Source organism: Lathamus discolor, chromosome Z, assembly GCF_037157495.1.
Source record: "Lathamus discolor isolate bLatDis1 chromosome Z, bLatDis1.hap1, whole genome shotgun sequence".
In the NCBI taxonomy this organism is placed as follows: Eukaryota; Metazoa; Chordata; class Aves; order Psittaciformes; family Psittacidae; genus Lathamus; species Lathamus discolor.
The window spans coordinates 76,237,303-76,260,978 of NC_088909.1; the positions used below are offsets into that span (position 1 = coordinate 76,237,303).

General features: G+C 44.1%; 1 protein-coding gene across 1 annotated transcript in view; it reads right to left on the reverse strand.

The window, feature by feature from the left end:
• Positions 1–18,677, reverse strand: part of SH3GL2 (SH3 domain containing GRB2 like 2, endophilin A1) — an 87,005-nt gene extending 68,328 nt beyond the window's left edge. Inside the window, exon 1 of the mRNA XM_065661536.1 lies at positions 18,461–18,677. Coding sequence (XP_065517608.1) covers positions 18,461–18,505 — 45 coding nt within the window. The 5' untranslated portion in view covers positions 18,506–18,677. The remainder of the gene's footprint in view (positions 1–18,460) is intronic.
• Between the last annotated feature and the right edge of the window lie 4,999 nt (positions 18,678–23,676).

Below are 23,676 nucleotides of genomic sequence, written 5' to 3' on the forward strand. Positions count from 1 at the left end.
CCACAACACACTGGAGATATTCAAGGCCCGCCTGGACAAGTTCCTGTGTGATGTACTATTTCAAGAATCTTTCAATTCCTGTTGTTCTCATTCCTTTGATTAAAAGCAAAAGCCTTGTAAGCAGCCTTTGAGCACTTTCAACACAGATATTCCCTTAAAAAACAGTACTTAATAAAGGAAATAAGGTACATAAACTGCAGAAGGGATACAAAGTTCACAAACACCTGCAGCACTACCTCATTTAATTTCACTATAATTAAAAGGACTATTAAAACACCAAACAGCAGGGTTCATAAAGCACGAAGAAAACAGTTTAGAAATCCTTTCATAGTTCAATTTTAATTACAATCTTTAAGTCAAACATCCAAGAACTCCAGAGTCTTTGTTACTGGAATATTGTGTCAGCTTTTGGTAACAATGATGCTTTTAAGTATTTTTTAATAATAATACAAATTACTAGTATTTATTATTTAAGCAAAAAGAACTGGACACATTTCAGGTAAAATCCGTGTCTCACCAAGGTACATGAAACTTTAGCAATGGCAAAACATTGACAACAACTATCTAACAATATCACCTATTCACTTTCCATGTATGCAACCATAAATCATAGAATCATAGAATAGTTAGGGTTGGAAAGGACCTCAAGATCATCTAGTTCCAACCCCCCTGCCATGGACAGGGACATCTCACACTAAACCATCCCACACAAGGCTTCAAAATAAAAAAATAATAATGAAAAAAATTACTTTAGATGCCTTGGCTTCTTAGGAGATATCCTTAACATCTTTTATAAAAGGTCATATGAAATGGAAAAGCTGTTTCTAAACAAATGGATAAATACAGGCCATGACAGCAGTGCCACAGCACAAGCCCGGCACAGCCAGCCCAAGACCAGCTGAGTCCCCGGCCTGTGTCTGTGGTACATGACGTAATCTGCGGATAAGCCATATGCAGCTTATCATACCCTCTGACTAAACACAGCCTTACTTCTTATCAGGCAAATAGAACAAAAGTAGCTTGTACCATCTTATGACCTGGCAATAAAGCAGTTCAGGGACAAGACTCTCCTACAAGGTCTTCATAAGCCGCAATTTCTCTGACCAGGCCGCCTGTGGCACACAATCCGCTGCCCGTGCATCCTGGGGCACTGCCACAGCAGCGTTATGTAAACCACTGTAATACTCTTACACTGACCGGGAAGGCCAGACACTGGCAAAGCACAGCTCGTTCACCCCCTCCTCCCTTGGCACTTACAATTGACTGTAACTGCAATTTGTGAAGCGAGGGCCTGACCCAGTGTTGTGCTGAAATCACTGAGCAGCTGCCAGCGGCCCACCAGGACACAGGGTCCGACCGCCATGGACCCACAGGGCAGCATTTTCCGTGGGGGGATGCAGTGCTGCCCCCCACAGTCATCCCTCTGCCTCAGGCTGGCTAACATCACACCAAGCACAAAGGGGGTGCTCTGAGTGCAAGACACAAGAGATACAACTGCACACAGGCACAGACATTGCAGGTGTCAGCAGTAACATCTTTAACATTTTCCTAACAACTGTTACACTGACATCTGCTTTACACCTTAAAAACAGACTGATGCACACCAACGTGGTTCTTCGAAGAATGAGAATTCAGCATAGTCGCTTTAAGTCCCAGCAGGAAAGAATATGCTAATTAGTGCTGCTGAGACAGGCTCAACAGCATATTTGACTATTTGGAGATGAGGAGCGTGACAAACCCTCTACAGAAACAATGTGTTCTGAGTACAGCTCATCAGGAATTGAACTACTTGTGTCTCTTAGGAAAACAATGGAGATTTTTTCTTTTTCCTGCTGTCACTGTCCCAGGGTTTATCCCTGTTTGAAGCCAAACATCAGTAAAAAGAGTACCACTTGTTTTGAAGGGATGGACAGAATGATTCGACTCTGATGCACTTAGAACAGCTCCTTCTTATCCTCTATCTCTACAGCATGTAAACTGGCCATAACCCCAGCCAGGTAGCCTCTGGACCCAAGATTAACCTTAGCCAGGGGCACTTGAGTCAGGGATGTTTGTCATTTAGCACCTAACAGTCAGCCACAATAACAACTACCATTCAAGCAGGAGCCAGAGCCAAGACCTCTGGCTGTGACTATAACAAATCTTTCCCTTATATGCATATTAGAATTGATTGTTTTACACTGAAAAGCTGAACTTCTCATTTCAAGATGTTGAAGCTCTGTATTTCATCTCAGAAACAAGTGCTCCTCATTGTTGGAAACACAGATAATTTTCTTCACCAATAGGCAACCAGCAGGGTTATTTTTTAAAATAAACCTTTTAGTGGAAAAAAATAAATAGAAATTAAACCTTTTATCTACTGCTGAAAATGGTGACTATTTTCCACTAGTTCAATTACCAATTAGGCAAGTTCTTCTTTCGTTGTTAAAACTGTTCCTCTGAGTACCTGTTAGTGAGAAATTAATACAATTCCATCAAAAACAAAAATGAGCTCTGGAGAAGGTACTATAAAAAGACTTAAAAACTAAACAGTTAACACCACATGATACAAGGAATTCGAGTTCCTATTAAATTCCCTAGACTTCACCACCAACTCGCCCGACCCCACCAGACCGAGCACCGACCCATACCTCCTCCAACCCCGCAGTCCCCTAGCCCTTCCGGGGCACTCTCCGTTACATCCTGGGCATGATGTGCTGCGGTATGGAATACCTCTTTGGTCAGTTTGGGTCAGGTGTCCTGTCTCTGCTTCCTCCCAGCTTCCCCTTCTCCCTGGCAGAGCATGAGACTCACAAAGTCCTTGGTCAGAATAAACATTACTTAGCAACAACTAAAACTATCGGTGTTATCAGCTCTGTTCCCAGGCTGGAAGTCAAAACATCGAGCTGCACCAGCTACTAAGAAGGAGAAAAACAGCTACGGGTGAACCCAGGACAGTATCCAAACCCTGCTGCGCTTCAGCTTTCAAAGCTCTTGTTTGAATATTTGCTACTACCACCAACTACCACCAAGATCTGCACCTGTGGCAGCTCCACCCGGGCCCGCACCCCAGGCTTTGAGGCGCACCGCAGCTGCCCTCCTACTCATCGAAGCCTAGCCCCCCGGCTGGCGCTCGCGAACATGGGGCCTCGCACCGCCCGCGGGCTGCGGCCTCAATCACAAGGATTTGGGTCCATCGAGAGAGCCTCCGGGGGGGGGGGAAAGAGGGAGGGGGAAAAAAAAAAAGGAAAAAAAAGGGGGGGTGGAGTGCGTGAAACGAGCTGTGTGGATCGGTTTAAACCATGACACAGTCAAAAATATGCTTGTATTAGTATACATGACTCATTTCTTAACTGTTTACCACCATTTCTTTAAGTTACTCATGTGAAGATATTGTGATGTATCAGCATCCTCTATCAAGACTGCACCCCCATCTGGAAATGCATCAGCAGTTTTCCTCCGTCAGACGAACTCTAAAGATGTGTAATTTTGAGACCCAGAATTAGTGTTTGTCTGTTTCTCCTTTTTAGACAGCTTAGAACAGAAACTTAAATTTTCAAGGTATCTTTTTTCTGTTCCTATGAAAAAGGCATTATTTATGTGAAAGGACTTACTCAACATCCCTTTTTTAGGAAAATTAAATCCCCAGTTCTCATACTTGCACAACCAGAGAGCTTCCACAGGAAGCTCCGAGAAGAAGGATAAAAAAGGCTCTTATCTGGTTTAAAATGCCAGTGAGGCGGCACCTACCAGTCTCACCTATTAATCCTCACTGATGTGCTCATCTTCAAACTGTTCTTGCTTCCTGAACACAGTGTTTTCCAGAGTGATACTCCATCAAAGCTGTCTCTTTCTTTTTTTTCCCAACAGTAATTCTGCTACCACTTGCATCCCTGATGTTCAGGGGTCCCTCATTTAGCCATCTGAATCAAACCCAAGTTTGCTGACTGAGCAGCATCAGAACTTCAGGGAAAGGCATATACCTCTGGGATGCAGTCCTCTGCACCATTGCGAAAGGAGTTGACAGAACTGCTCACAAGGTAGGCTCCCTTGCTCTTACAAAGCTATATACCTTACTTGCTTACAAGCAGTCTGTGGATTGCAGTGTCACTGGATGTCCTTCTTGTTTTCAGAGCCTTTCACTTCTGAATAGCCTCTTTTCCTCTAAGAAACTGAATCTGCTTAAGAAATAACAGCAAACAATCAATGAATCCCAGGCTTAAAAAAATGCTTGCAATTGCAAACTGAAAATCCTGTGCTCCAGTCAAATACTTACAAGGACTTTCTGTTACACCCTCTACATCCCATGGACAAATGTTGCAGTCTATGAACACTTGACAAAATTTTTATGAAAATGCGTAGTACTCAGCAAAAATTGCTCCATTCTGTAGCTGGTGTTAAAGCATTACTCCTGTTATCACATGATTACGCATTAGCAAGAACCACCTCCACAGGACAAATCAGCCAGTGGCCTCACCAGCAAAATGAAGAAATACTGGAGTATTTTATACATGTATCAGTGAAGATCAGGGAGGAAAATCAGTAAGAGAGGTATGTCTTGCAATATACAAAGCCACATATATCTTCTTTTTTTTTTTCACTTAATAATATGGAGAATACTTACTCCCAAGCACATATCTGTACTTTAAACATATCACAAGCCTAACTGAGCTTTAACTGCTGTTCAATTATTGTTTACCAGTGAAAGAACATACCATAACCCTCAGTGTGACTTCCCTCTTACCTCAGAATCACAGACAGCTTTTTTCACTACCACCACAGTAGTTCGCATCATCACTGGATAAATTATTTAATGTCCTCACCAAATTTTTAATGTATTTGTGTTCTGAATATTCTTCAAATGTGTCAGAAGTAGCTGAAGGAAGAATCACTTATTTGAGAATTCAAGTTTAAAGTAAATCACTATGCAGAACTTGAAGCAGAAGAAGAATCTATTTACTTCCCTAAAATATGCAGAACAAAAACAATATCTGTAATATATTACGATAAATAATAAACATGAGGATTTTAAGAGCTTAAAAATTTACATATATCTTCTTTACTTGGAATGAATTAAACTACAGAATTTACCTATACAAAAATATTTGCTAAGTTATGTATTAATATTTATTTCACAAGCTTCTGTTTATTTCAAAGTATCAAATTCTGTCTTTCTAGCCTTACATCAAAACCTTGAGCCTAGATGAAAACTCTGAAAGCACAACTGAATGTTTCAGCAAGTACTACATTTTCATCACCTGCAATGAATACCAGCCCTTGCATTCTCTAAGAACCTGGAGATCTGGGTTGATCTCTAAGGCATACGTAGACACTGTACCCCTGGGCCTGGTCTATTCCACCAAGCAAGCCATAACTCCTTATTGCTTCAGGCTCTTTAGTCAGTATGAGTGACACTACACGATCATCCTCCCATCTTTCCCTTTTCACGCCTTCCTATTCATGCAGATCTATACTGCATACTTGCCCTCACGCAATTATGTAAGTGTTGGCGGGGAACTGACATGACTCCTGATCTGCAAACCTCTGACCAAAGTAGCCATTTGCACAGAAGTGGCACAGGAATTTTCTCTTCCATAGTTTGTTTTACTTTTATGGGCTTCATAGTGGCTTTAATCACAACGGTATTGTTAATACAACAATCACATATATTTGCCAGGGTCATATACCAATATTTCCATATTGGTCCAGTGATCCTCATTTAGCTAGAGCCTTCCTTTCCCACTGCCAGTAAACACCCTGTAGTCAGAGTCTCTGACATGTAGAACTCATTTTGGGAGCTCACTCCCTCCATGCAGTACAGAAAAACTGAGCTGCAGCCTGCCAATTTTGTAAGACTACTCCACTGGCGTCAAGATATCCCCCAGCACACATTAGTCATCTCTGCAGTTTTATACATGGGAAGACAATTCACAAAGCAGAACTGGAGGATGTGAGATTTAAAACAAACTTTGTAGGGGACTCAAGAATAATTTTCTTGGCAGTCTTAAGAACTGGGGACTTTGTAGGGGACTCAAGAAAAATTTTCTTGTCAGTCTTAAGAACTGGTTAAAGAAGTTTCATGCACAGTGGTTGTGAACATAAATAGTTAAAAACATTATGCAACGGAGAGGATGTATAGTACTTAATTAACACATCTATTATGCATGTTTCGGATACTGTATCTCGCAGTATTCTTAGCACAGAATCATAGAATAGTTAGGGTTGGAAAGGACCTTAAGATCATCTACTTCCAACCCCCCTGCCATGGGCAGGGACACCTCACACTAAACCATGTCACCCAAGGCTCTGTCCAACCTGGCCTTGAACACCACCAGGAATGGAGCATTCACGACTTCCCTGGGCAACCCATTCCAGTGCCTCACCACCCTCACAGTAAAGAACTTCTTCCTTATATCCAATCTAAACTTCCCCTGTTTAAGTTTGAACCCATTGCCCCTTGTCCTATCACTACAGTCCCTAATGAAGAGTTCCTCCCAGCATCCTTACAGGCCCCCTTCAGGTACTGGAAGGCTGCTAGGAGGTCTCCACGCAGCCTTCTCTTCTCCAGGCTGAAAAGCCCCAACTTTCTCAGCCTATCTTCATACGGGAGGTGCTCCAGTCCCATGATCATCCTCGTGGCCCTCCTCTGGACTTGTTCCAACAGTTCCATGTCCTTTTTATGTTGAGGACACCAGAACTGTAAACAATACTCTAAGTGAGGTCTCACGAGGGCATCTTCTAGATACAATGTCCAGCATACAGCTAGACAAGTCCATAACACATTGGGTAAGCAACTCATTGACATATCAGGCTCAAAGAGTTATAGTAAATGGGTGCACTGGTGGCGAGTCATCAGTGGGGTTTGCAAGGGCTCAATTTCATGCTCTTTACTGTTTTTAAAAATGATCTGGACAGAGGAATCGAAGTACATTAATTAAGTTTGCCAATGATACTCAATTAGGATGAGCTGTAGACTCCCTCGAGGGTAGAGAGACCTTACAGAGCAATCTAGATAGACTAGAGATGGGCAATCACCAACCATATGAAATTTAACAAGAGCGAGGGCAGGAATCTATGGTAATCCTGGTTATACATAAAAGATGTTGGAGAGCAGCGCTGTGGAAAGAGATCTGGGGTTTAGGTTGATGGCACGCTCAACATGAGTCAACAGCATGCCCTGGCAGCTGAAAGGGCCAACTGTGTCCTGGGGTGCATCCAGCACAGCATCGCTAGCTGGTCAGGGGAGGTGACTGTCCCACTCTGCACTGCCCTGGTGCAGCCTCACCTCGAGTGCTGGGTGCAGTTGTGGGTGGCCTCAGTATAAGGACAACAAACCATCAAAGTGTGTTTGGAAGAGGGTGACCAAGGTGGTGAAAAGCCTCAAGGATGAGAAGTGGCTGAGGTCATTTGTTGGGAAGGATATTATCTCAACACTAAGGATGGAATGAAAAGGCCACATACTTACTCTATGGGGGAGTTCACTTTATTGATTTTGAAATCTTGCTATTTTATTTAGTATTTTCCTAAAAGCTACAGAGCCTGAAGGCAAATAATTACTTGAAAATGTCTACTTCATGGACTTTGAAGGTGAGCATATCACCCCTGCACTTGTTGGAAGGTTTGGAAACATGAACATCCAAAGCTTCAAATCAAGAACAATACAAAACCAGTCCAGAAGTATTTTGTTAAAACTTATGCTTTTAATCCAGCCTCTCAGTATCATAATGGTCCACCTCATGATTTTTTAGTGTTCACAGCTGACTATGCTATGTATCAAAATAGTAATGCTGTCTCATTAAACTACCATAACTTGCAACTTGGATATGCAATGTAAAATATTAATCACCACTTCAAAAGCCACTTTTATTGTATAATTTGTAACAGACAATGCTCTGCTTAAGTTGGCTCCAAAAAGCAGCTAGTATCCACATTTTCCCCTTTTGTTTGTGTTTGAAGCAAACATATACAATGGAAGCACCACTTTTTGATATTTTGCACTGGTCAGATGTTGGCAGTAGCTTGTCATCTTCTCTGACCTACTACTTCATTCTAAAGTCTGCCCAAAGAGATACTGCAGATTACCGGAGGTGGGACATACACATGTAAGTATTGACTATGCTGACACATGAGAAAAAGGGACACACGCACTAAAGCATGCATCTGTCTCCCTTATCTGAGTATAATGTGCACAACCTCATAACTGGGAGTGCTTGATACATATCATATACAGATCTGTGAATAGGGGATGCATTGCAGTAATTTCTGCGCTAGCACCACAAGGACAAGTAAAGCAGAGGAATATGAAATGAAAAAGGCTTGCATGTCTACAGGGACACTCTAATTGGATTCAAGAATTTTAAATCCGTCTCCAAATGCAGAGAAGCAGGGAGTGACTCACCGGCCTTTCCACAGAGCATGCGGAGGTGAAATCAGCAGGGAAGATGAGGGTTATGTGGGCAGAACTGCTAAAAAACAAACACATTTGTAGTGTAAAAAAGCAAGTACAAGTGATGCATTCATACAGCTCCTAAGAGCTTCACAGTCCCCGAGAGAAGACCAGGACCACAAAAGAGAAAGAGTAATTGCTACATACAGCATCACCCCAAAAGCAGCAAACTGCCAAGGCATCTGACAATACAAAAAGCTGGGTTAGTCTCAGTTGCAAGCTATTTTTCATGATGCCACTCAAGCAACTGAGCTGATAAAATTTGCATACCAAGTTAGCATTGTATAAAGGAAGCGTCTGTCACACTGTGATTTTGTCCTAAGAGCATCAAGGACACAGGTAGAGGACTGCATGTATATGTAGGAAGACACTGGGATACATCTATTTGCCTTCCAGTTACTTGCAGCATGAGGTATAGCAGTCTGAGGGCAAGGCAATCTCTGTGCTATTACCTAGACACATGCCCTCCTGGACTTCTGCTGTGTGCAGCCCCCTTGCACACTCCACTGGAAAAATACAGCATGGGTTATATTCAGGTTGCAGTCCTCTGCTTGGACAATTCTGTGCTAGCGAATAGCTCATATTAAAGAGCAAAGATTATTACTTGCAATGCTGCTCTGCAATGCCATTAAGTCTTATGCGCAGAAAATTATAATAGCCCTAGAAAACACAAAAACAGAAGGCAGAGAGCCTTCTGTGTATAAGCACAGATAAGTATCCTTTCTGCAACATGACAGTGAAGAACACCATGAAGCTGATGTTTGATTTAAAAAGATTTAAAGACAAAAAACAAAACTATCCAGTTTACACGAACAGTTAAACTGTAACAAAAAGGGCTTTCTGAAAAATTTAAAGATCCATGCAGCCTCGAAAATTTTTATATCTACATGCCCCTAGCATGGAAGACTGCAAAGATCACAGAGACTATATAGAACCAGAGAGACATATAATGACATATACAGTAAAATAGTGTATTTGCTGCGGTTACCCCTACACTATCCTCTCATTACAGGGATACAAATGTCCCATCACATAATGCAATGGACTTACAAGAGCTGTTAATCATTTTTTCACCCCACTCATCAGTATGTGAAGGCTTCAGTGCATGCTGAGCTGTGGCTGTCAGTATTGTCAATAGCAAATACAGGCTAAACCAAACACAATACATCTAATTGACCCATGGAAAGTATTACCTACCTATATATTTTATTGGCATGACCATGCCATTCTATTCTCATGCCTCAATGAAAGCACAAAAGCCACACAATTAAAACTTGATAAAATATTAAGCGCAAGGAGCACAGATATGAAAGCTGACATGTCAAGAACAATAGCATGGCACAACTCAGGGAATTGTCAGTGTCTCTTTTAATCCTTTGGGGCAGTACAGCAAACTGGTAACAGGTTTTTAAGAAAGGGTGTTTTAGGTTTTTTTTCCTTCAACTTCTTCTGTAGCATTGAATGCTGACAGTGTGTTAAAAAAAAAAAAAAGTAACTATTATTTTTTTCTCCTGAATTTCAGCTTTTTTTTTGTTTTCAAAATTATTTGTAGTGCACCACTTAGACCCTGCATGCATTAGAAGAATTTCTGACATTAAAAAATCATTTTATCTTCTTCTATTTTTTAAATCATGATCCAAAACCAAAAGTCTCCCAAAACTTGCATGGTCAAAACACAAAATCCTAAGTCTGGTCAAACTGTTCTGTGACCAGTGGTCTTTCGAATCTTTTGAAAACAAAGAATCCAGTTCAAAAATAAGGAACAATATACTTGTGGGTGGGTACAATGGTTAAAATTGCACAGACTGGCACTGCTTCACTTACATAGTAGCAGTAGGACTTCTGTACTTGAACCACTTGGCCAGCATAGGCATAGAAGAAATATCCCATAGTCTTGCCACAGCTCCATTTCTGTTGAGTGGTTGCAGTCCTCCTGATAGTGCAGGACAAGATGTGCACAAAAGACTACATACCAAGGAATGACTTCTTCCTTTCACTGTAGCAAATACTGTAAACCATAGCCTCACAACCTAGGGTTTCTTCAAGCTTACAGCTGGCAGACACATCCTAATGGTGCTCTGACGCATATTCCACTCTTCCGTCAAGAACACATCTCTTCACGCTAGCTGACACAGCTTTTGCATGAATAAAATAGAAGACACCCTAAAGTGCTTTTTTTCTCTAATTTCAAACCTGAAAAGTCACATTCATACATCTCAGGGCCAAGTGTGCTCCACCCATTCATCTAGCAAGTTAAAAAATCAACACAAAAATGCAAATTCCAGAAGCGTCCCTGTGGAAAAAACTTTAACCTCTGTGTCTTAAGCAAACCCATAACTAAATAGGAGGTATACCAATCTGTTTCAAGAGAGCACAGTTCTCACCACATATATTAACAAAACTATAAATTCCTTGATAAAGTACTATTCATGAGAAGCGGAGTTTATTACAGTTTGTCAGGTTTTTGGGAGAACTTTGGGAAAGAGTAGCCAGATAGTCCAAATCTTAAACAAATTATCATAGAATGGTTTGGGTTGGAAAGGACCTTAAAGATCATCTAGTTCCAACCCCTTGGACACCTTCCACTAGACCTTGGCCATTGCTGTGCAAACACTCTCATTCCAACAGAAGGATGGGGCTTAGGCGGCTGTCCTAGGATCCCTTTCCAAAGAAAATCAATTAAGTTGAAAAGCTGTTCTACTGGCAGAAGAAAACCCACCCATTGAAGAATTACACTTGTAAAACTGCAGCACATCAAATTCAGCCCTTAGATTATGATGCCTTAACTTTCCAAGACAAACAAGCTCTAAATGACTCATCCAGCAAGACAAACACTATTTTTGATATTTATACCCTATGAATTATTAACTTGCTTGCTGCATCTAGATTGATTTTGCATGAAAATAAGTTTTTGGCACATACCTTGAAGACTTAAAATCTTGCAGACTGGAAAAGAAACTCTGAATAATTGGCTAGTGCTGCTGAAAAGAGCAAGTCCTGTACTCTTCTGAAAGTCATAAAAGATCAAATCAAGAATAATTTTCATGAGAATTTTATTGTGGTAGCACTCTTCCCCAAAGAAGCAGAACAGAAATTATTTCCAGTGCTCAAGGATACTTAAATTGTGTCGTCAGTGTTACTACACAACACTAAAGGTGAAAAACCCTATTTCAAGATGTTCAGATAAACTGTCTTCACATTTAAAGGCTTTCGCACCCAATAATAACTGAAATTTAGGCAGTCAAAAAATAACAATTGATGGATAAATAAATTGCACAAATTACTAAAAAAATCAAACTGAAATCCATGAAAAGATGAAGAAGACAGAGTAGGGTGTAAATATTTTAACAGCGTAAAATGCTTTCTTGACATCAGAGTAGGGGATAAAGTGGGGAGAGCCAACATTTTGCTCCATTTTAGAACTTGTTCTTACGAAGAATTCAGTATGGTATCCCCATTTGTCAAAGTGATAACAAACCCAAGCAACACATGACCAAAACACTGCCCCATGGAAATTACATCAATATGAAACCTGCTATTTTGCTGACAATGAACCCAGCTAGTGGCACTTACCTATTCTGAAACAGATGTGGATTCACTTTATCAGCCCTTGTCTGGTGACAAGGTTCGTTTAGCCGAACCAGTGGTTAAACTTTTCATTCTTTCAGACTTTCTCTGGCATCATACCAGGCTGCCAGTAGCAAGATTAAGCTGCTGCTGCCTCAGCAGCACCTTTGCTGGGATGAAATAACACCCCTTCTTTGGTGAGGGAATGGTGATGGGGAAAGGAGGCGAGAGCAGATTGCTGCCCCTCAGTGTGCCCCAATTTCAGGTTACATAATAGAAAAAAAAAATTTTAAATGCTATTTACTCTTACAGATATGGCCTCCATCGCGGGCACAAGGTCATCATCAGTATCATATCTATTACAATTACACATCCATGAACCATTCTGTCCAAAAATGCCAAAGTTTTCCATCCACAGACAAATGAAATTTTCCTGAACTTCAAACACCCAATTCTTACTTTTTGTTCTCCCCCATGCAGGTCTATAAAGCCTCTATAAAGAGAAAGCTTGTGAAAAATGTTAGCACAGTAAATACAAATTTCCGTCTTTCCTCTTCAGTTCAGTAGGGAAAAAAAAATAGTTATTTCAATTTGTATCACTTCTGTGACAGGTTGGATGGATTCCTATGAGATGTGCTACAACCTCAGGTTTAAAAAGAGCTACTATTTTGTCTCCAAGATTAACTGCAGGATCAGGTAAGCACTGAAGGCTAGATAATCCGGATGTGGCAAAGATCATGACAATAATACCATGCTGTAGCTCAGTTTTCTTTTGTCAGCATACCTCCATATATTTAAGAGAGGATCAGCATCATCATTGTCCATCAGGGACCACTAAGTGAAAAGATAATGAGTACCAGAGTCACAGAAATTGCCAGAAAGCAGCACAAAGCAAGACTTTTTAGTTCCAGAAGACAAAGTTGTTGTAAAGGTGTTTCAGCTGACCCTGATGATACCACAGACCTCCACTGAGAAGAGGGCCACAGGCTTGCTTCATCAGGGCACTTCCCACCAAATGCTGCCAATTCCCAGTTTCTCTTCAGATGCACCCACAGAGTGACAACAGCTCCTTGAGGCCTGCAAAGCAGATTTTCTACTCCTTTCCTTCTGCTGAACTTTGAAAACTCAAGGACTTCTCTGACACACTAGTAGGTCATGACAGTGTTCAAGCTCTTCGACCCTCTATTCTCCACAACAAATGTGTAAGACAACCCCAGCACCTCCCTTGCATTTGCACTTGACAGCTACATAAAACTACAGTGTTTTCTGCACAGTTTACCTCTGCAAGACCTGCATTGGTTAAACCTGTTTATGCTGCTTTAGCACTTCTATGGTGCATGCCATCAATCAGTATGCTGATGGCCAAAGGGCATATTTAGATGTTAAATATGCTGTTTTGCATGAATGACCAAGAGCAGTCAGTTCTTTTTTGCTGTGTAATACTTCCAGTGAAAATGGAAGTTAAGACATAAAATATGAGGCAGGCTGCGTTTTAAGCATAGCATCCACAGATATTTGCCTTCACAGATGCACAAAAAATTGCAGGTGCGTGTCAATCAGTGTTCCATCTTTATATATACATACATAAAATGGGAAACTGCATATACTAAGTGGATACTGCAGTGACAGAGACTTCAGAAATCTCCCCCCCCCGAAAACCAACTCAATATCTTTTTGTGCACAAAGCAGAAGTTCCATCTATTAGGTTTAGAAACAGGGTTAGAAATTGGAGCGGACTGTTTAAGCCATCAACAACTCAGAAGGGTTACAGAGTATTCAACTAAAGGGCAATTAAGATTAAGGTCAATTTTTCACCCTTTCAATTATGTAACATCAATAAAAGGACACAGGAGAATGATGCCAAATGTAAATACAGTATCTGGCAACCAAGCTAGAGTTCACAAACAGAAGGAATTTCCCTACCTGCTATGGAAATAATCCCCTCCACAACTGAGTATTTTTTCTAAAACCAGTCTTTATTCCCAGATCCAAAATTTTCTACCATTCCCTCATCTTAAAATGTACCACTCTACACTGAGAGAAACCAACAGAGAGTGGTTTCTAACAGCCTGCTTGGGTTCTATCAGAGCCACACCACCTTGCCAATAGCTCTTTCCTCTTTCCTTTACCTGCTCATAAGTTTCCACACCACAAGAGGGGGGAGCTAAGTCCAACCTGCTCTTTTAGTATGAAAGGAAATGATGGTCACAACAGATCTCTTGCAGTTTGAGAGTTTAGCAACTGTAGAAAACATGTATAAAAGAGGATTGCTTCATCCATTCCAATGATAAATCCTTTACAAACTTCTGATCAAGGAATCTGAAAAACATTCAGCCAAATGAACCTCAATATAAGAATCATTTGATAAAGACATTTATTTCAATCATACTCATATACGCACCCATTTAAACAGAATTGCTCACAAGTTTATGGTGATGCACATACTCAGAAGGTTTGCTGGACCCATGCTAATAAAGAGACACTCTTCCAAGACACTTTCAAAACAGGTTCTCAACATTTTCAAACTCTGCCTCAACCCTAACGTGCTCTTTTTCCCAAATGAACCTATGCAGACAGGTTTGAATGAATGCAGAACCCCAATGAAACCCACAAGATTATGCAATATGTGGGTAACAGGACAGCAAAGCAGAAGCCTCGTTTGCTTTTTGTTAAACACTAGGATCATAGAATTATAGAACTGTTTGTGTTGGAAGTGACCTTAAATATCACTTAGTTCCAACCCCCCTTCCACAGGCAGGGACACAGGCTGCATTGTTAAAGAGACCATGGTATTTTACACCTAAAAGTCAGGGCATATAACAGGCTACCGACAACTATGAGCGGCGTGGAAGTAGTTTCTTCAGCTGTTTCTTTCAGTAATAAACCTGTTTCCCTAGAAAACTGCATGAATAGGTGACTTCTGTCTTGGTATTGGGAGAAATAAAGTCCTGTGCTATTATAAAAGCAAAATACAGTGGCAGAAAATAAATTACAGGCTTTTTGGTTCAAATCACCTCATTTGGACTGCTATTTAAATGCCAGTCACATTTATTCACTGGTTCCCAGGGGAACATCGGATGTGGTCATTCCCGGGATTTTTGTTCATTTCTTTCCTCATGAAATTATTACTTTCTGAAAGCTTAGTTTTGACTGCCTCACAAGAGCCGTATTATGCAATGAATGCAGTCATGTGGAAACAAAGCTCCTGCTATATTAAAACAGCTCTGTTCAGAAGCCCCAGACTGTCAAATCTGGATCAACCCAAACTGATTCTGATGGGTTTAAAGCTGTACACAAACCTGTAGGAAGCTATCTCTCCCAGTGACAATGGCATGTCACTAATGGCAGAGGAGTTTGCATGCCTTAATGAAAAGAGACCATTTGGTGGCAGAGCACTTAGTTGTCTATTTCGGGGAAAAAAAACTCTTTAGAGCAATCTTCTTAGCTCTAGGATGTCTGACAGATTTGCAGCAGCACAGTTAACATTCACATGGAGATACTTGTCCTTCTCAGGTGCTTTGTGGGCAATCGAAGTAAATGAATGATCTAACCTGCCCCATACTTGTCAATCTAACATCTTGCAATTCTACATGAACATCATGACTTCCAGACTCACTCTCCTTTTACAAACCCAGGAAATATCTCCTTCTAAACTCCACAGAGGTAAAAACCATTGAAGTTCTTCCGAAAGGCAAAAGAGTGAACACTCCATTCATTCTAGAAAGAGCAAAGTTTCCTCCAGTTTTTAGTGACTCGCTGCTGTTGCAGCTGGCACACAGAATTTGACAGTCTCTTGAGTTCTTCAGCATGGCTTCTAGTGAAAAACAGAACGGCAGTATTTCACATAGGTAAGTCTGACATTTTACAAGTCCAAAAATGATGAATGAAATTACAGTGGTTACGTTGTGTAAAACAATCCAGACCTGTAAGTCACATAATTTTAAGTTGTGCTATAGAATGTAGACTTCTAGATGGAAATAAACGCCCCAAAAACCAAACAAACAAAAAAACAACAAAAAAACCCCACACTTTTTATAGTATTTAAATTGTGCCACAGATCTTTATACTTCTATTTAGAACTGTATTTTGTATTAATAATATTTTATGCTCATAATAAGGATCATCGGAAGGACTGTGGTTGAAATGGACCTTACAGTCACCAGCTTCCCACCTCCCTGGAATGGGCAGAGACACCTTCCAATAGACCAGGCTGCTCAAAGCCCAACCCAGCCTGGCCTTGAACACTTCCAGAGATGGGCTATACAACTGTGTGCCCCAACAATGAGGCATCCATTGTAAACTGTGATTAAGGGGTACTAATGTTACAAGTGTTATTAGCATCAAAGACAGAAATTAAACCAGAGACTTCAAGACTTCACAATGCTAAACTGGGTTAAAAGACACAGCAACCTGCAAAATAAGTTGAAACTGTTTCTAGTATGACTTAGGACTCCATTATAACAATACATCATACACAAGTTCTTACATGAATAAGAACCAAAGGAATAATTCAGAATTTTTAAAACTTCAAATTTGTTTAGTCCTATCTGGAAAGCTTCATACTGGGAATATCAATACATGTTTCACCTGGGGATTAATCCCTAGGCAAAAGGATTACTCTCTAGAGCAAGGTCAGCACGACTAAGTCCTGGATTTCTCACTCGTACTGAAAACAAGCCAATAAACAGATCAGTCTTGCAATGTACTTGTGAGTCATTCTCATACATGAATGTGCCTTCATGGCCTGCCTACAAACACTCTGTTAAAGTCAGGCTTGGCCCAAAAATCCCTGGGTCATCTGATGCCAGGCTGCTAAATCTGGCATCAGGAACTTTGTATTTTCGTTCCAGCTAGCTAAAACTTCCTTTCTTCTAAATTACAGTATTGCTCACAATCACTGCAACAGTGTCATCTGAAGGACAGAACAACACTCACAGACCTTTCACACCATGCTCCCTCCAAAAAAATTACTCGCCTTTGCTGCTGCGGACACATACTCATTAGCTTACAACAATGGAGAACTTAGACTTCTATTATCAAAAAGTGAACTTCATCTTGTCTCTTTATTAAGACTGGATGACGCAGACACTGTAATTCTTATTTTTGGTACCAGAACTCAGCGCAGTAATTATGACTCCTAGACTTCTGACAGCACTGTTGGTAGCGGTGGGAGAAATAACCAAGTAGCAGCAGCAGATGGGCGCCACAGGATGGGCTCATGCGCCCTTAACTGCTCCTTACCACATCTGTCATGAGGACAGCAGGTTTCTTGTGAAGCTTATTTTACCAATGATGCAGCACAATGTATGAACGGTGAGACACAATCTCATTCAATGCCTGCATGGACCACGCAGGACTTGACATATCCCACTGCATTCAGAGTTGCAATGGGCACTGGCGAAATTGCAAGGCATCAAGAATCAGAATTTTGGCCAAATTCTCGCACCAGGGATCACACTTTCAGGAACAGTTCCCCACAGTACAAAAGAGATGAGATGAAAGAGATGAGATGGACGAGAAAAGAAAAAACAGGTGTGGGAAGGTGTAACAGCAGCTTTATCCTACCATGCCGGCACCTACATACTGCTTACAGTTACCAGCGCTCACTGTTACCTGAAGACGCCTGCAACGGCGATTAGCTGGAAACTAAAGGGGGATTTTGCATTGAGTTGCAAACTAACAAACAAAAGGAAGGCACATCACACTGGTTTTGGTCTCAAATCTCTAAATCGAAAGAAATTCCCCTGACTTCTGTGAAACGATTTTAGATTTATCCACAAAGCAAGCTGAGTCAGAACCTGATTCAGAAATTGTGCCCTTACAGACTGTTAACACACAGATTTTACATAATGAAGCAACTCAAAGACTGGTGAAACATCCACCCTGACTTTCCCGCAGTATCACATCATGCCTAACGCGAACAGGACCAAACAATTCACATTTCAGCCGTACTCTGGAATCAGGAGAGGAATAAAAAGAAGATAAGAAGGTCGTGTTTACTGCTGATTTACAGAGACTGAGGAAACGCAGCTGGGGACACAGCGACAGCCCCCGCTAAAAGAACGGCAAGCCCACGGCGGGTGTCTGCTCCGGCCGCCTCCCGCGCTGGCCCGAAGCCCCGAGCTGGCTCCGCGGGGCAGCCCAAGAACCCCTGCCCGCCCGCCCGCCCGCCCGCCGCAGCGCTGCCGGGATCGGGGCCGGGAGGGCAGCACACGCGCGGCCACCCGCGCGGACCCCCCCGCACGCGGGCACATCCACGCACCGCGCGCGCTCCGGCGCGCCCACGCAAACCCGCGGACTACTCGCGCACCACGCGTACCCGTGCACGCGTACGCACCCCGCGCACGCGAGTGAAACCGCGCGAGCACTCACGGGCGGCGCGCACGCGTGCCTGCCCACGCGCGCTCGTGCTCCACGCGCACGGAGCCCCCGGCACCCCGCCGCCGAGGGGCTGTGGGGGCTTACTACCTGGGTCGCTTTGTGGAACTGCTTCTTGAGCCCGGCCACCGACATGGCGAGGACGGCTCGCTGAGGCCGAGACGAGAAGAGGGGAGCCAAGCGCAGCCGCGGGGAGCTGCGGACGTCCAAGCGCCGCGCACCGGGAGCACGCTGACCGCACTCGCACACCTGGCAGAGGACGCCAGACAGCAGCAGCGACGGTGCGGAGGCGCTGTGACGTCAGGCCGTGATGCACCGCCTTCCACCGGGCGCGCTGGGCCTCCCGTCCCCCCATCCCCCACTGGCGGGCAGCTCCGGTGGCCTCCATCGCGTTGCGCCGCCGCTGCCGGCGGGGAGCCCTGCCCGGCTCCCCGGCTGCCCCTCGGTGCCCCCTGCTCGGGGTCTCTCCAGCACCAGGCGTGCTGCCCCTCTGCACCGACCCCCCTTCCCCGGGGTGCCATCGCCGCTCCCCCGCACTTGTGGGCCACAGGCGGGGGGCTCCACGGCCATCTTCTCCCTCTCCTCTCAGCGGCATCAACGACGTCTGGGTATGTGGAGAAACGTTTGTAGTCAAAGCGGCGTCTTAAGGGGAGATTTGGCTGGGACCGCAGATGGTAGTCAAACCCTGCCTAACCGGGATCCCTCAAAAAGGGCTGCTTTGTTCTCCCATCGTAATGTCAGTGATGCATAGGAAAGCAAATCTAAACCCTGCCCGTTGTAACCTGCTGGTGCAGCTGTTGGCTTGAAAGTAAAAGCCTAGAAACCAGAAAAAAGTAATGTATTTTAGCAGTTCAGTGTTATAAACACTAGCAGAACAGTAATTAACGATTATTAGGCTCTGCCAGCAAAAGGCTAAACAACATGAGCAATGTGGTCCAAATGGTCCTTCTCTGCAGTCTGGACCAGACACTGTGTATGTGTGCTGAAAATTAGCACAACCGAGATGCACACTCACACAAAGCCCTGTTGAAACCAGACCAGCTGGTTGAAAGCAGCCATGCTATGCTGCCTTTTTAATTCCATCACAGCAAACAGTCAACACATGCTAGTTAAATGGGATGACAACATTTTCAGAAGTGCCAACAGCTGTTTCTGAGCTATGTGTGGACTTGTGGTGCACTACACAGGCTTGGTGCACTCAGCCAAGCAACACTGCCCCACTCTTCAGGCCCACAAATCTTCTTAGCACCAAGATGTATGGAAGATGCAACTATGCCATGTACCTGGGCATCCAGAGGCAGAGCAGTGCTTCCAGATCACTGAGTTTTACTGACTTGATACACTTCTTCAAAGCAACTTACCATGAGGGAAAGGATCTTGAGCACATGTCATGTCAGCACTTTTGGAAGCATTAACAAAGTCATCATCATGATAAATAGCAAACAATGAATAACCCCTCTGCTCATTATCATAGAATCATAGAATCATAGAATAGTTAGGGTTGGAAAGGACCTCAAGATCATCTAGTTCCAACCCTCCTGCCATGGGCAGGGACACCTCACACTAAACCATGTCACCCAAGGCTTCGTCCAGCCTGGCTTTGAACACTGCCGGGGATGGAGCACTCACAACCTCCCTGGGCGACCCATTCTAGTGCCTCACCACCCTAACAGGGAAGAATTTCCTCCTTATATCCAATCTAAACTTCCCGTTTAAGTTTTAACCCATTACCCCTTGTCCTGTCACTACAGTCCCTGATTAAGAGTCCCTCCCCGGCATCCCTATAGGCCCCCTTCAGATACTGGAAGGCTGCTATGAGGTCTCCACGCAGCCTTCTCTTCTCCAGGCTGAACAACCCCAATTTTCTCAGCCTGTCTTCATACAGGGGGTGCTCCAGTCCCCTGGTCATCCTCGTGGCCCTCCTCTGGACTTGTTCCAACAGTTCCATGTCCTTTTTATGTTGAGGACACCAGAACTGCACACAATCCTCCAGGTGAGGTCTCACAAGAGCAGAGTAGAGGGGCAGGATCACCTCCTTCAACCTGCTGGTCACACTCCTTTTGATGCAGCCCAGGATGTGGTTGGCCTTCTGGGCTGTGAGCGCACACTGAAGCTGGCTCATGTTCATTTTCTCATCGACCAGCACCCCCAAGTCCTTCTCTGCAGGGCCGCTCTGAATCTCTTCTTTGCCCAACCTGTAGCTGTGCCTGGGATTGCTCCCACCCAGGTGTAGGACCTTGCACTTGGCATGGTTGAACTTCATAAGGTTGGTATCAGCCCACCTCACAAGCGTGTCAAGGTCCCTCTGGATGGCATCCCTTCCCTCCAGCATATCAACCGGACCACACAGCTTGGTGTCATGGGCAAACTTGCTGAGGGCGCACTCAATCCCACTGTCCATGTTAGCGATGAAGATGTTAAACAAGACTGGTCCCAACACCGATCCCTGAGGGACACCACTCGTTACCGGTCTCCAGCCGGACATCGAGCCATTGACCACAGCTGTTTGCATGTGGCCATCCAGCCAGTTCTTTATCCACCGAGTGGTCTATCTATCAAATTGATGTCTCTCCAATTTAGAGACAAGGATGTCATGTGGGACAGTGTCAAACGCTTTGCACAAGTCCAGGTAGGTGACATCAACTGCTTTACCCTTGACCATCAGTTCTGTAGCCCCATCATAGAAGGCCACCAAATTGGTCAGGCAGGATTTCCCCTTAGTGAAGCCATGCTGGCTGTCACCAAGCACCTTGTTGTTTTTCATGTGCTTTAGCATGCCATCCAGGAGAATGTGCTCCAAGATTTTGCCAGGCACAGAGGTGAGACTGACTGGTCTGTAACTCCCCAGGTCTTCCATTTTCCCCTTCTTGAAAATGGGGGTTATATTTCCCTTTTCCAGTCGTCGGGAACTTCACCTGACTGCCATGATTTTTCAAATATGATAGCCAGTGGCTTAGCAACTTCATTCGCCAGCTCCTTCAGGACCCGCGGATGGATTCCATCAGGTCCCACGGACTTGTGTGCATTCAGATTTTTAAGATGGTCTCGAACCAGATCCTCTCCTACAGTGGGCCCAAGGTCTTCATTCTCACAGTCCCTGCGTCTACCTTCTAAGACCTGGGTGGTGCAGTCAGAGCCTTTGCCAGTGAAGACCGAGGCAAAGAAGTCATTCAGAACCTCAGCCTTCTCCAAATCCTGTGTACCCGGTTCTCCTGAAAGCTTCCTCAGGGGGCCTATGTTGTCCCTAGTCTGTTTTTTGTTTGCTACGTACCTGTAGAATCCCTTCCTGTTATCGTTAACATCCCTGGCCAAGTTTAATTCTAACTGGGCCTTAGCCTTCCTAACCTGGACCCTAGCTTTCTGGACAACATCCCTGTATTCTTCCCAGGCCAACTGCCCTTGCTTCCACTTTTTATAGGCCTCTTTTTTCCTTTGAATTTTCCTCAGCAGCTCCTTATCCATCCAAGGAGGTCTCCTGGCCCTCCTGCCGCACTTCCTTCTAGTTGGGATGCAGCACTCCTGAGCTTGTAGCAGGTGATCCCTTGAATAGCAACCAGCCGTCTTGGGCCCCCCTGCCCTTCAGGGCTATATCCCATGGAACCTTACTAAGCAGGTTCCTGAAGAGGCCAAAGTCTGCTCTTTTGAAGTCCAGGGCAGTGAGCTTGCTGCACGCTCTTCTCACTGTCATGGGGATCTCAAATTTCACCATCTCGTGATCGCTGCATCCAAGGCTGCCCTGGAGCACCACACTCTCAACGAGCCCTTCCCTGTTGGTGAGCACGAGGTCAAGCATGGCACCTCTCCTTGTTGGCTCCTCTGTTACTTGCAGAAGGAAGTTGTCTTCCACACAATTGAGGAACCTCCTGGATTACTTTTGCTGGGCCGTACTGCGCCTCCAACAGATGTCAGGGTGGTTGAAGTCCCCCATGAGAACAAGGGCCTGTGAGCGTAAGGCTTTTCCTATCTGTCTGTAGAGTGCTTCATCCACAGGTTCTCCTTGATCAGGCGGTCTGTAACAGATCCCCACAGTAATGTCTCCCATGGCTGTTTTCCCTTTAACCCTGACCCACAAACTCTCTGTTGACTGCTCATCTGCCCCCAGACAGAGTTCCATACTCTCCACCCTATCCCTAACATAAAGGGCAACTCCCCCTCCCCGCCTGCCGGGCCTGTCTTTTGTAAAGAGCCTGTAACCTTCCATTCCAACACTCCAGTCATAGGAGCCATCCCACCATGTTTCTGTGATGCCTATTATATCATACCCCAGTAGACATATCCTTGTCCTGGGCACACGGTGGGGCACAGCTTTCTAGCCTAGTCCCAAGTCTGCGTGAAAACACTTCCATCCACTTCAGTATTATTGGAAACATAGAATGGTTGGGGTTGGAAAGGACCTTAAGATCATCTAGTTCCAACCCCCATGCCATGGGCAGGGATGTCTCACACTAGACCATGTTGCCCAGGGCTCTGTCCAACCTGGCCTTGAACACTGCCAGGGATGGAGCATTTTCCACTTCTTTAGGCAACCTGTGCCAGTGCCTCACCACCCTCACAGGGAAGAACTTTTTCCTTGTATCTAACCTGAGCTTCCCCTGTTTAAGTTTGAACCCATTACTCCTGGTTCTGTCGCTACAGTCCCTGATAAAGAGTCCCTCCCCATCATCCTTATAGGCCCCCTTCAGATACTGGAAGGCTGCTATGAGGTCTCCACGCAGCCTTCTCTTCTCCAGGCTGAACATCCCCAACTTCCTCAGCCTGTCTTCATACAGGAGGTGCTCCAGTCCCATGATCATCCTCGTGGCCCTCCTCTGGACTTGTTCTAACAGTTCCATGTCCTTCTTATGTTGAGGACACCAGAGCTGGATACAGTGCTCCAAGTGGTGTCTAACGAGAGCAGAGTAGAGGGGCAGGATCACCTCCTACGACCTGCTGGTCACGCTCCTTTTGATATAGCCCAGGATACGGCTGGCTTTCTGGGCTCAAGCACACAGTGAAGCTGGCTCATGTTCAATTTCTTGTCAACCAACACCCCCAAGTCCTTCTCCTCAGGGCTGCTCTGAACCACTTCTTCGCCCAACCTGTAGATATTTAATATTATTTTAAAGGATGATAAATGAGACTGCATGGAGATTCCAGGTGAGGAGTAGGAGTTGCTCTTGCTAGCTGTTGTGCTTTTGACAGAAAACTTCCATTCTACCTACATTTGAGAAAGGGCTTTTTAGTCTGCAAACACAGCAAGAGGTAAAAAATAGACCTATGAAACTTATAAATGTCATTCAATAAAGAGAAGAATGCATTTCTGTCTT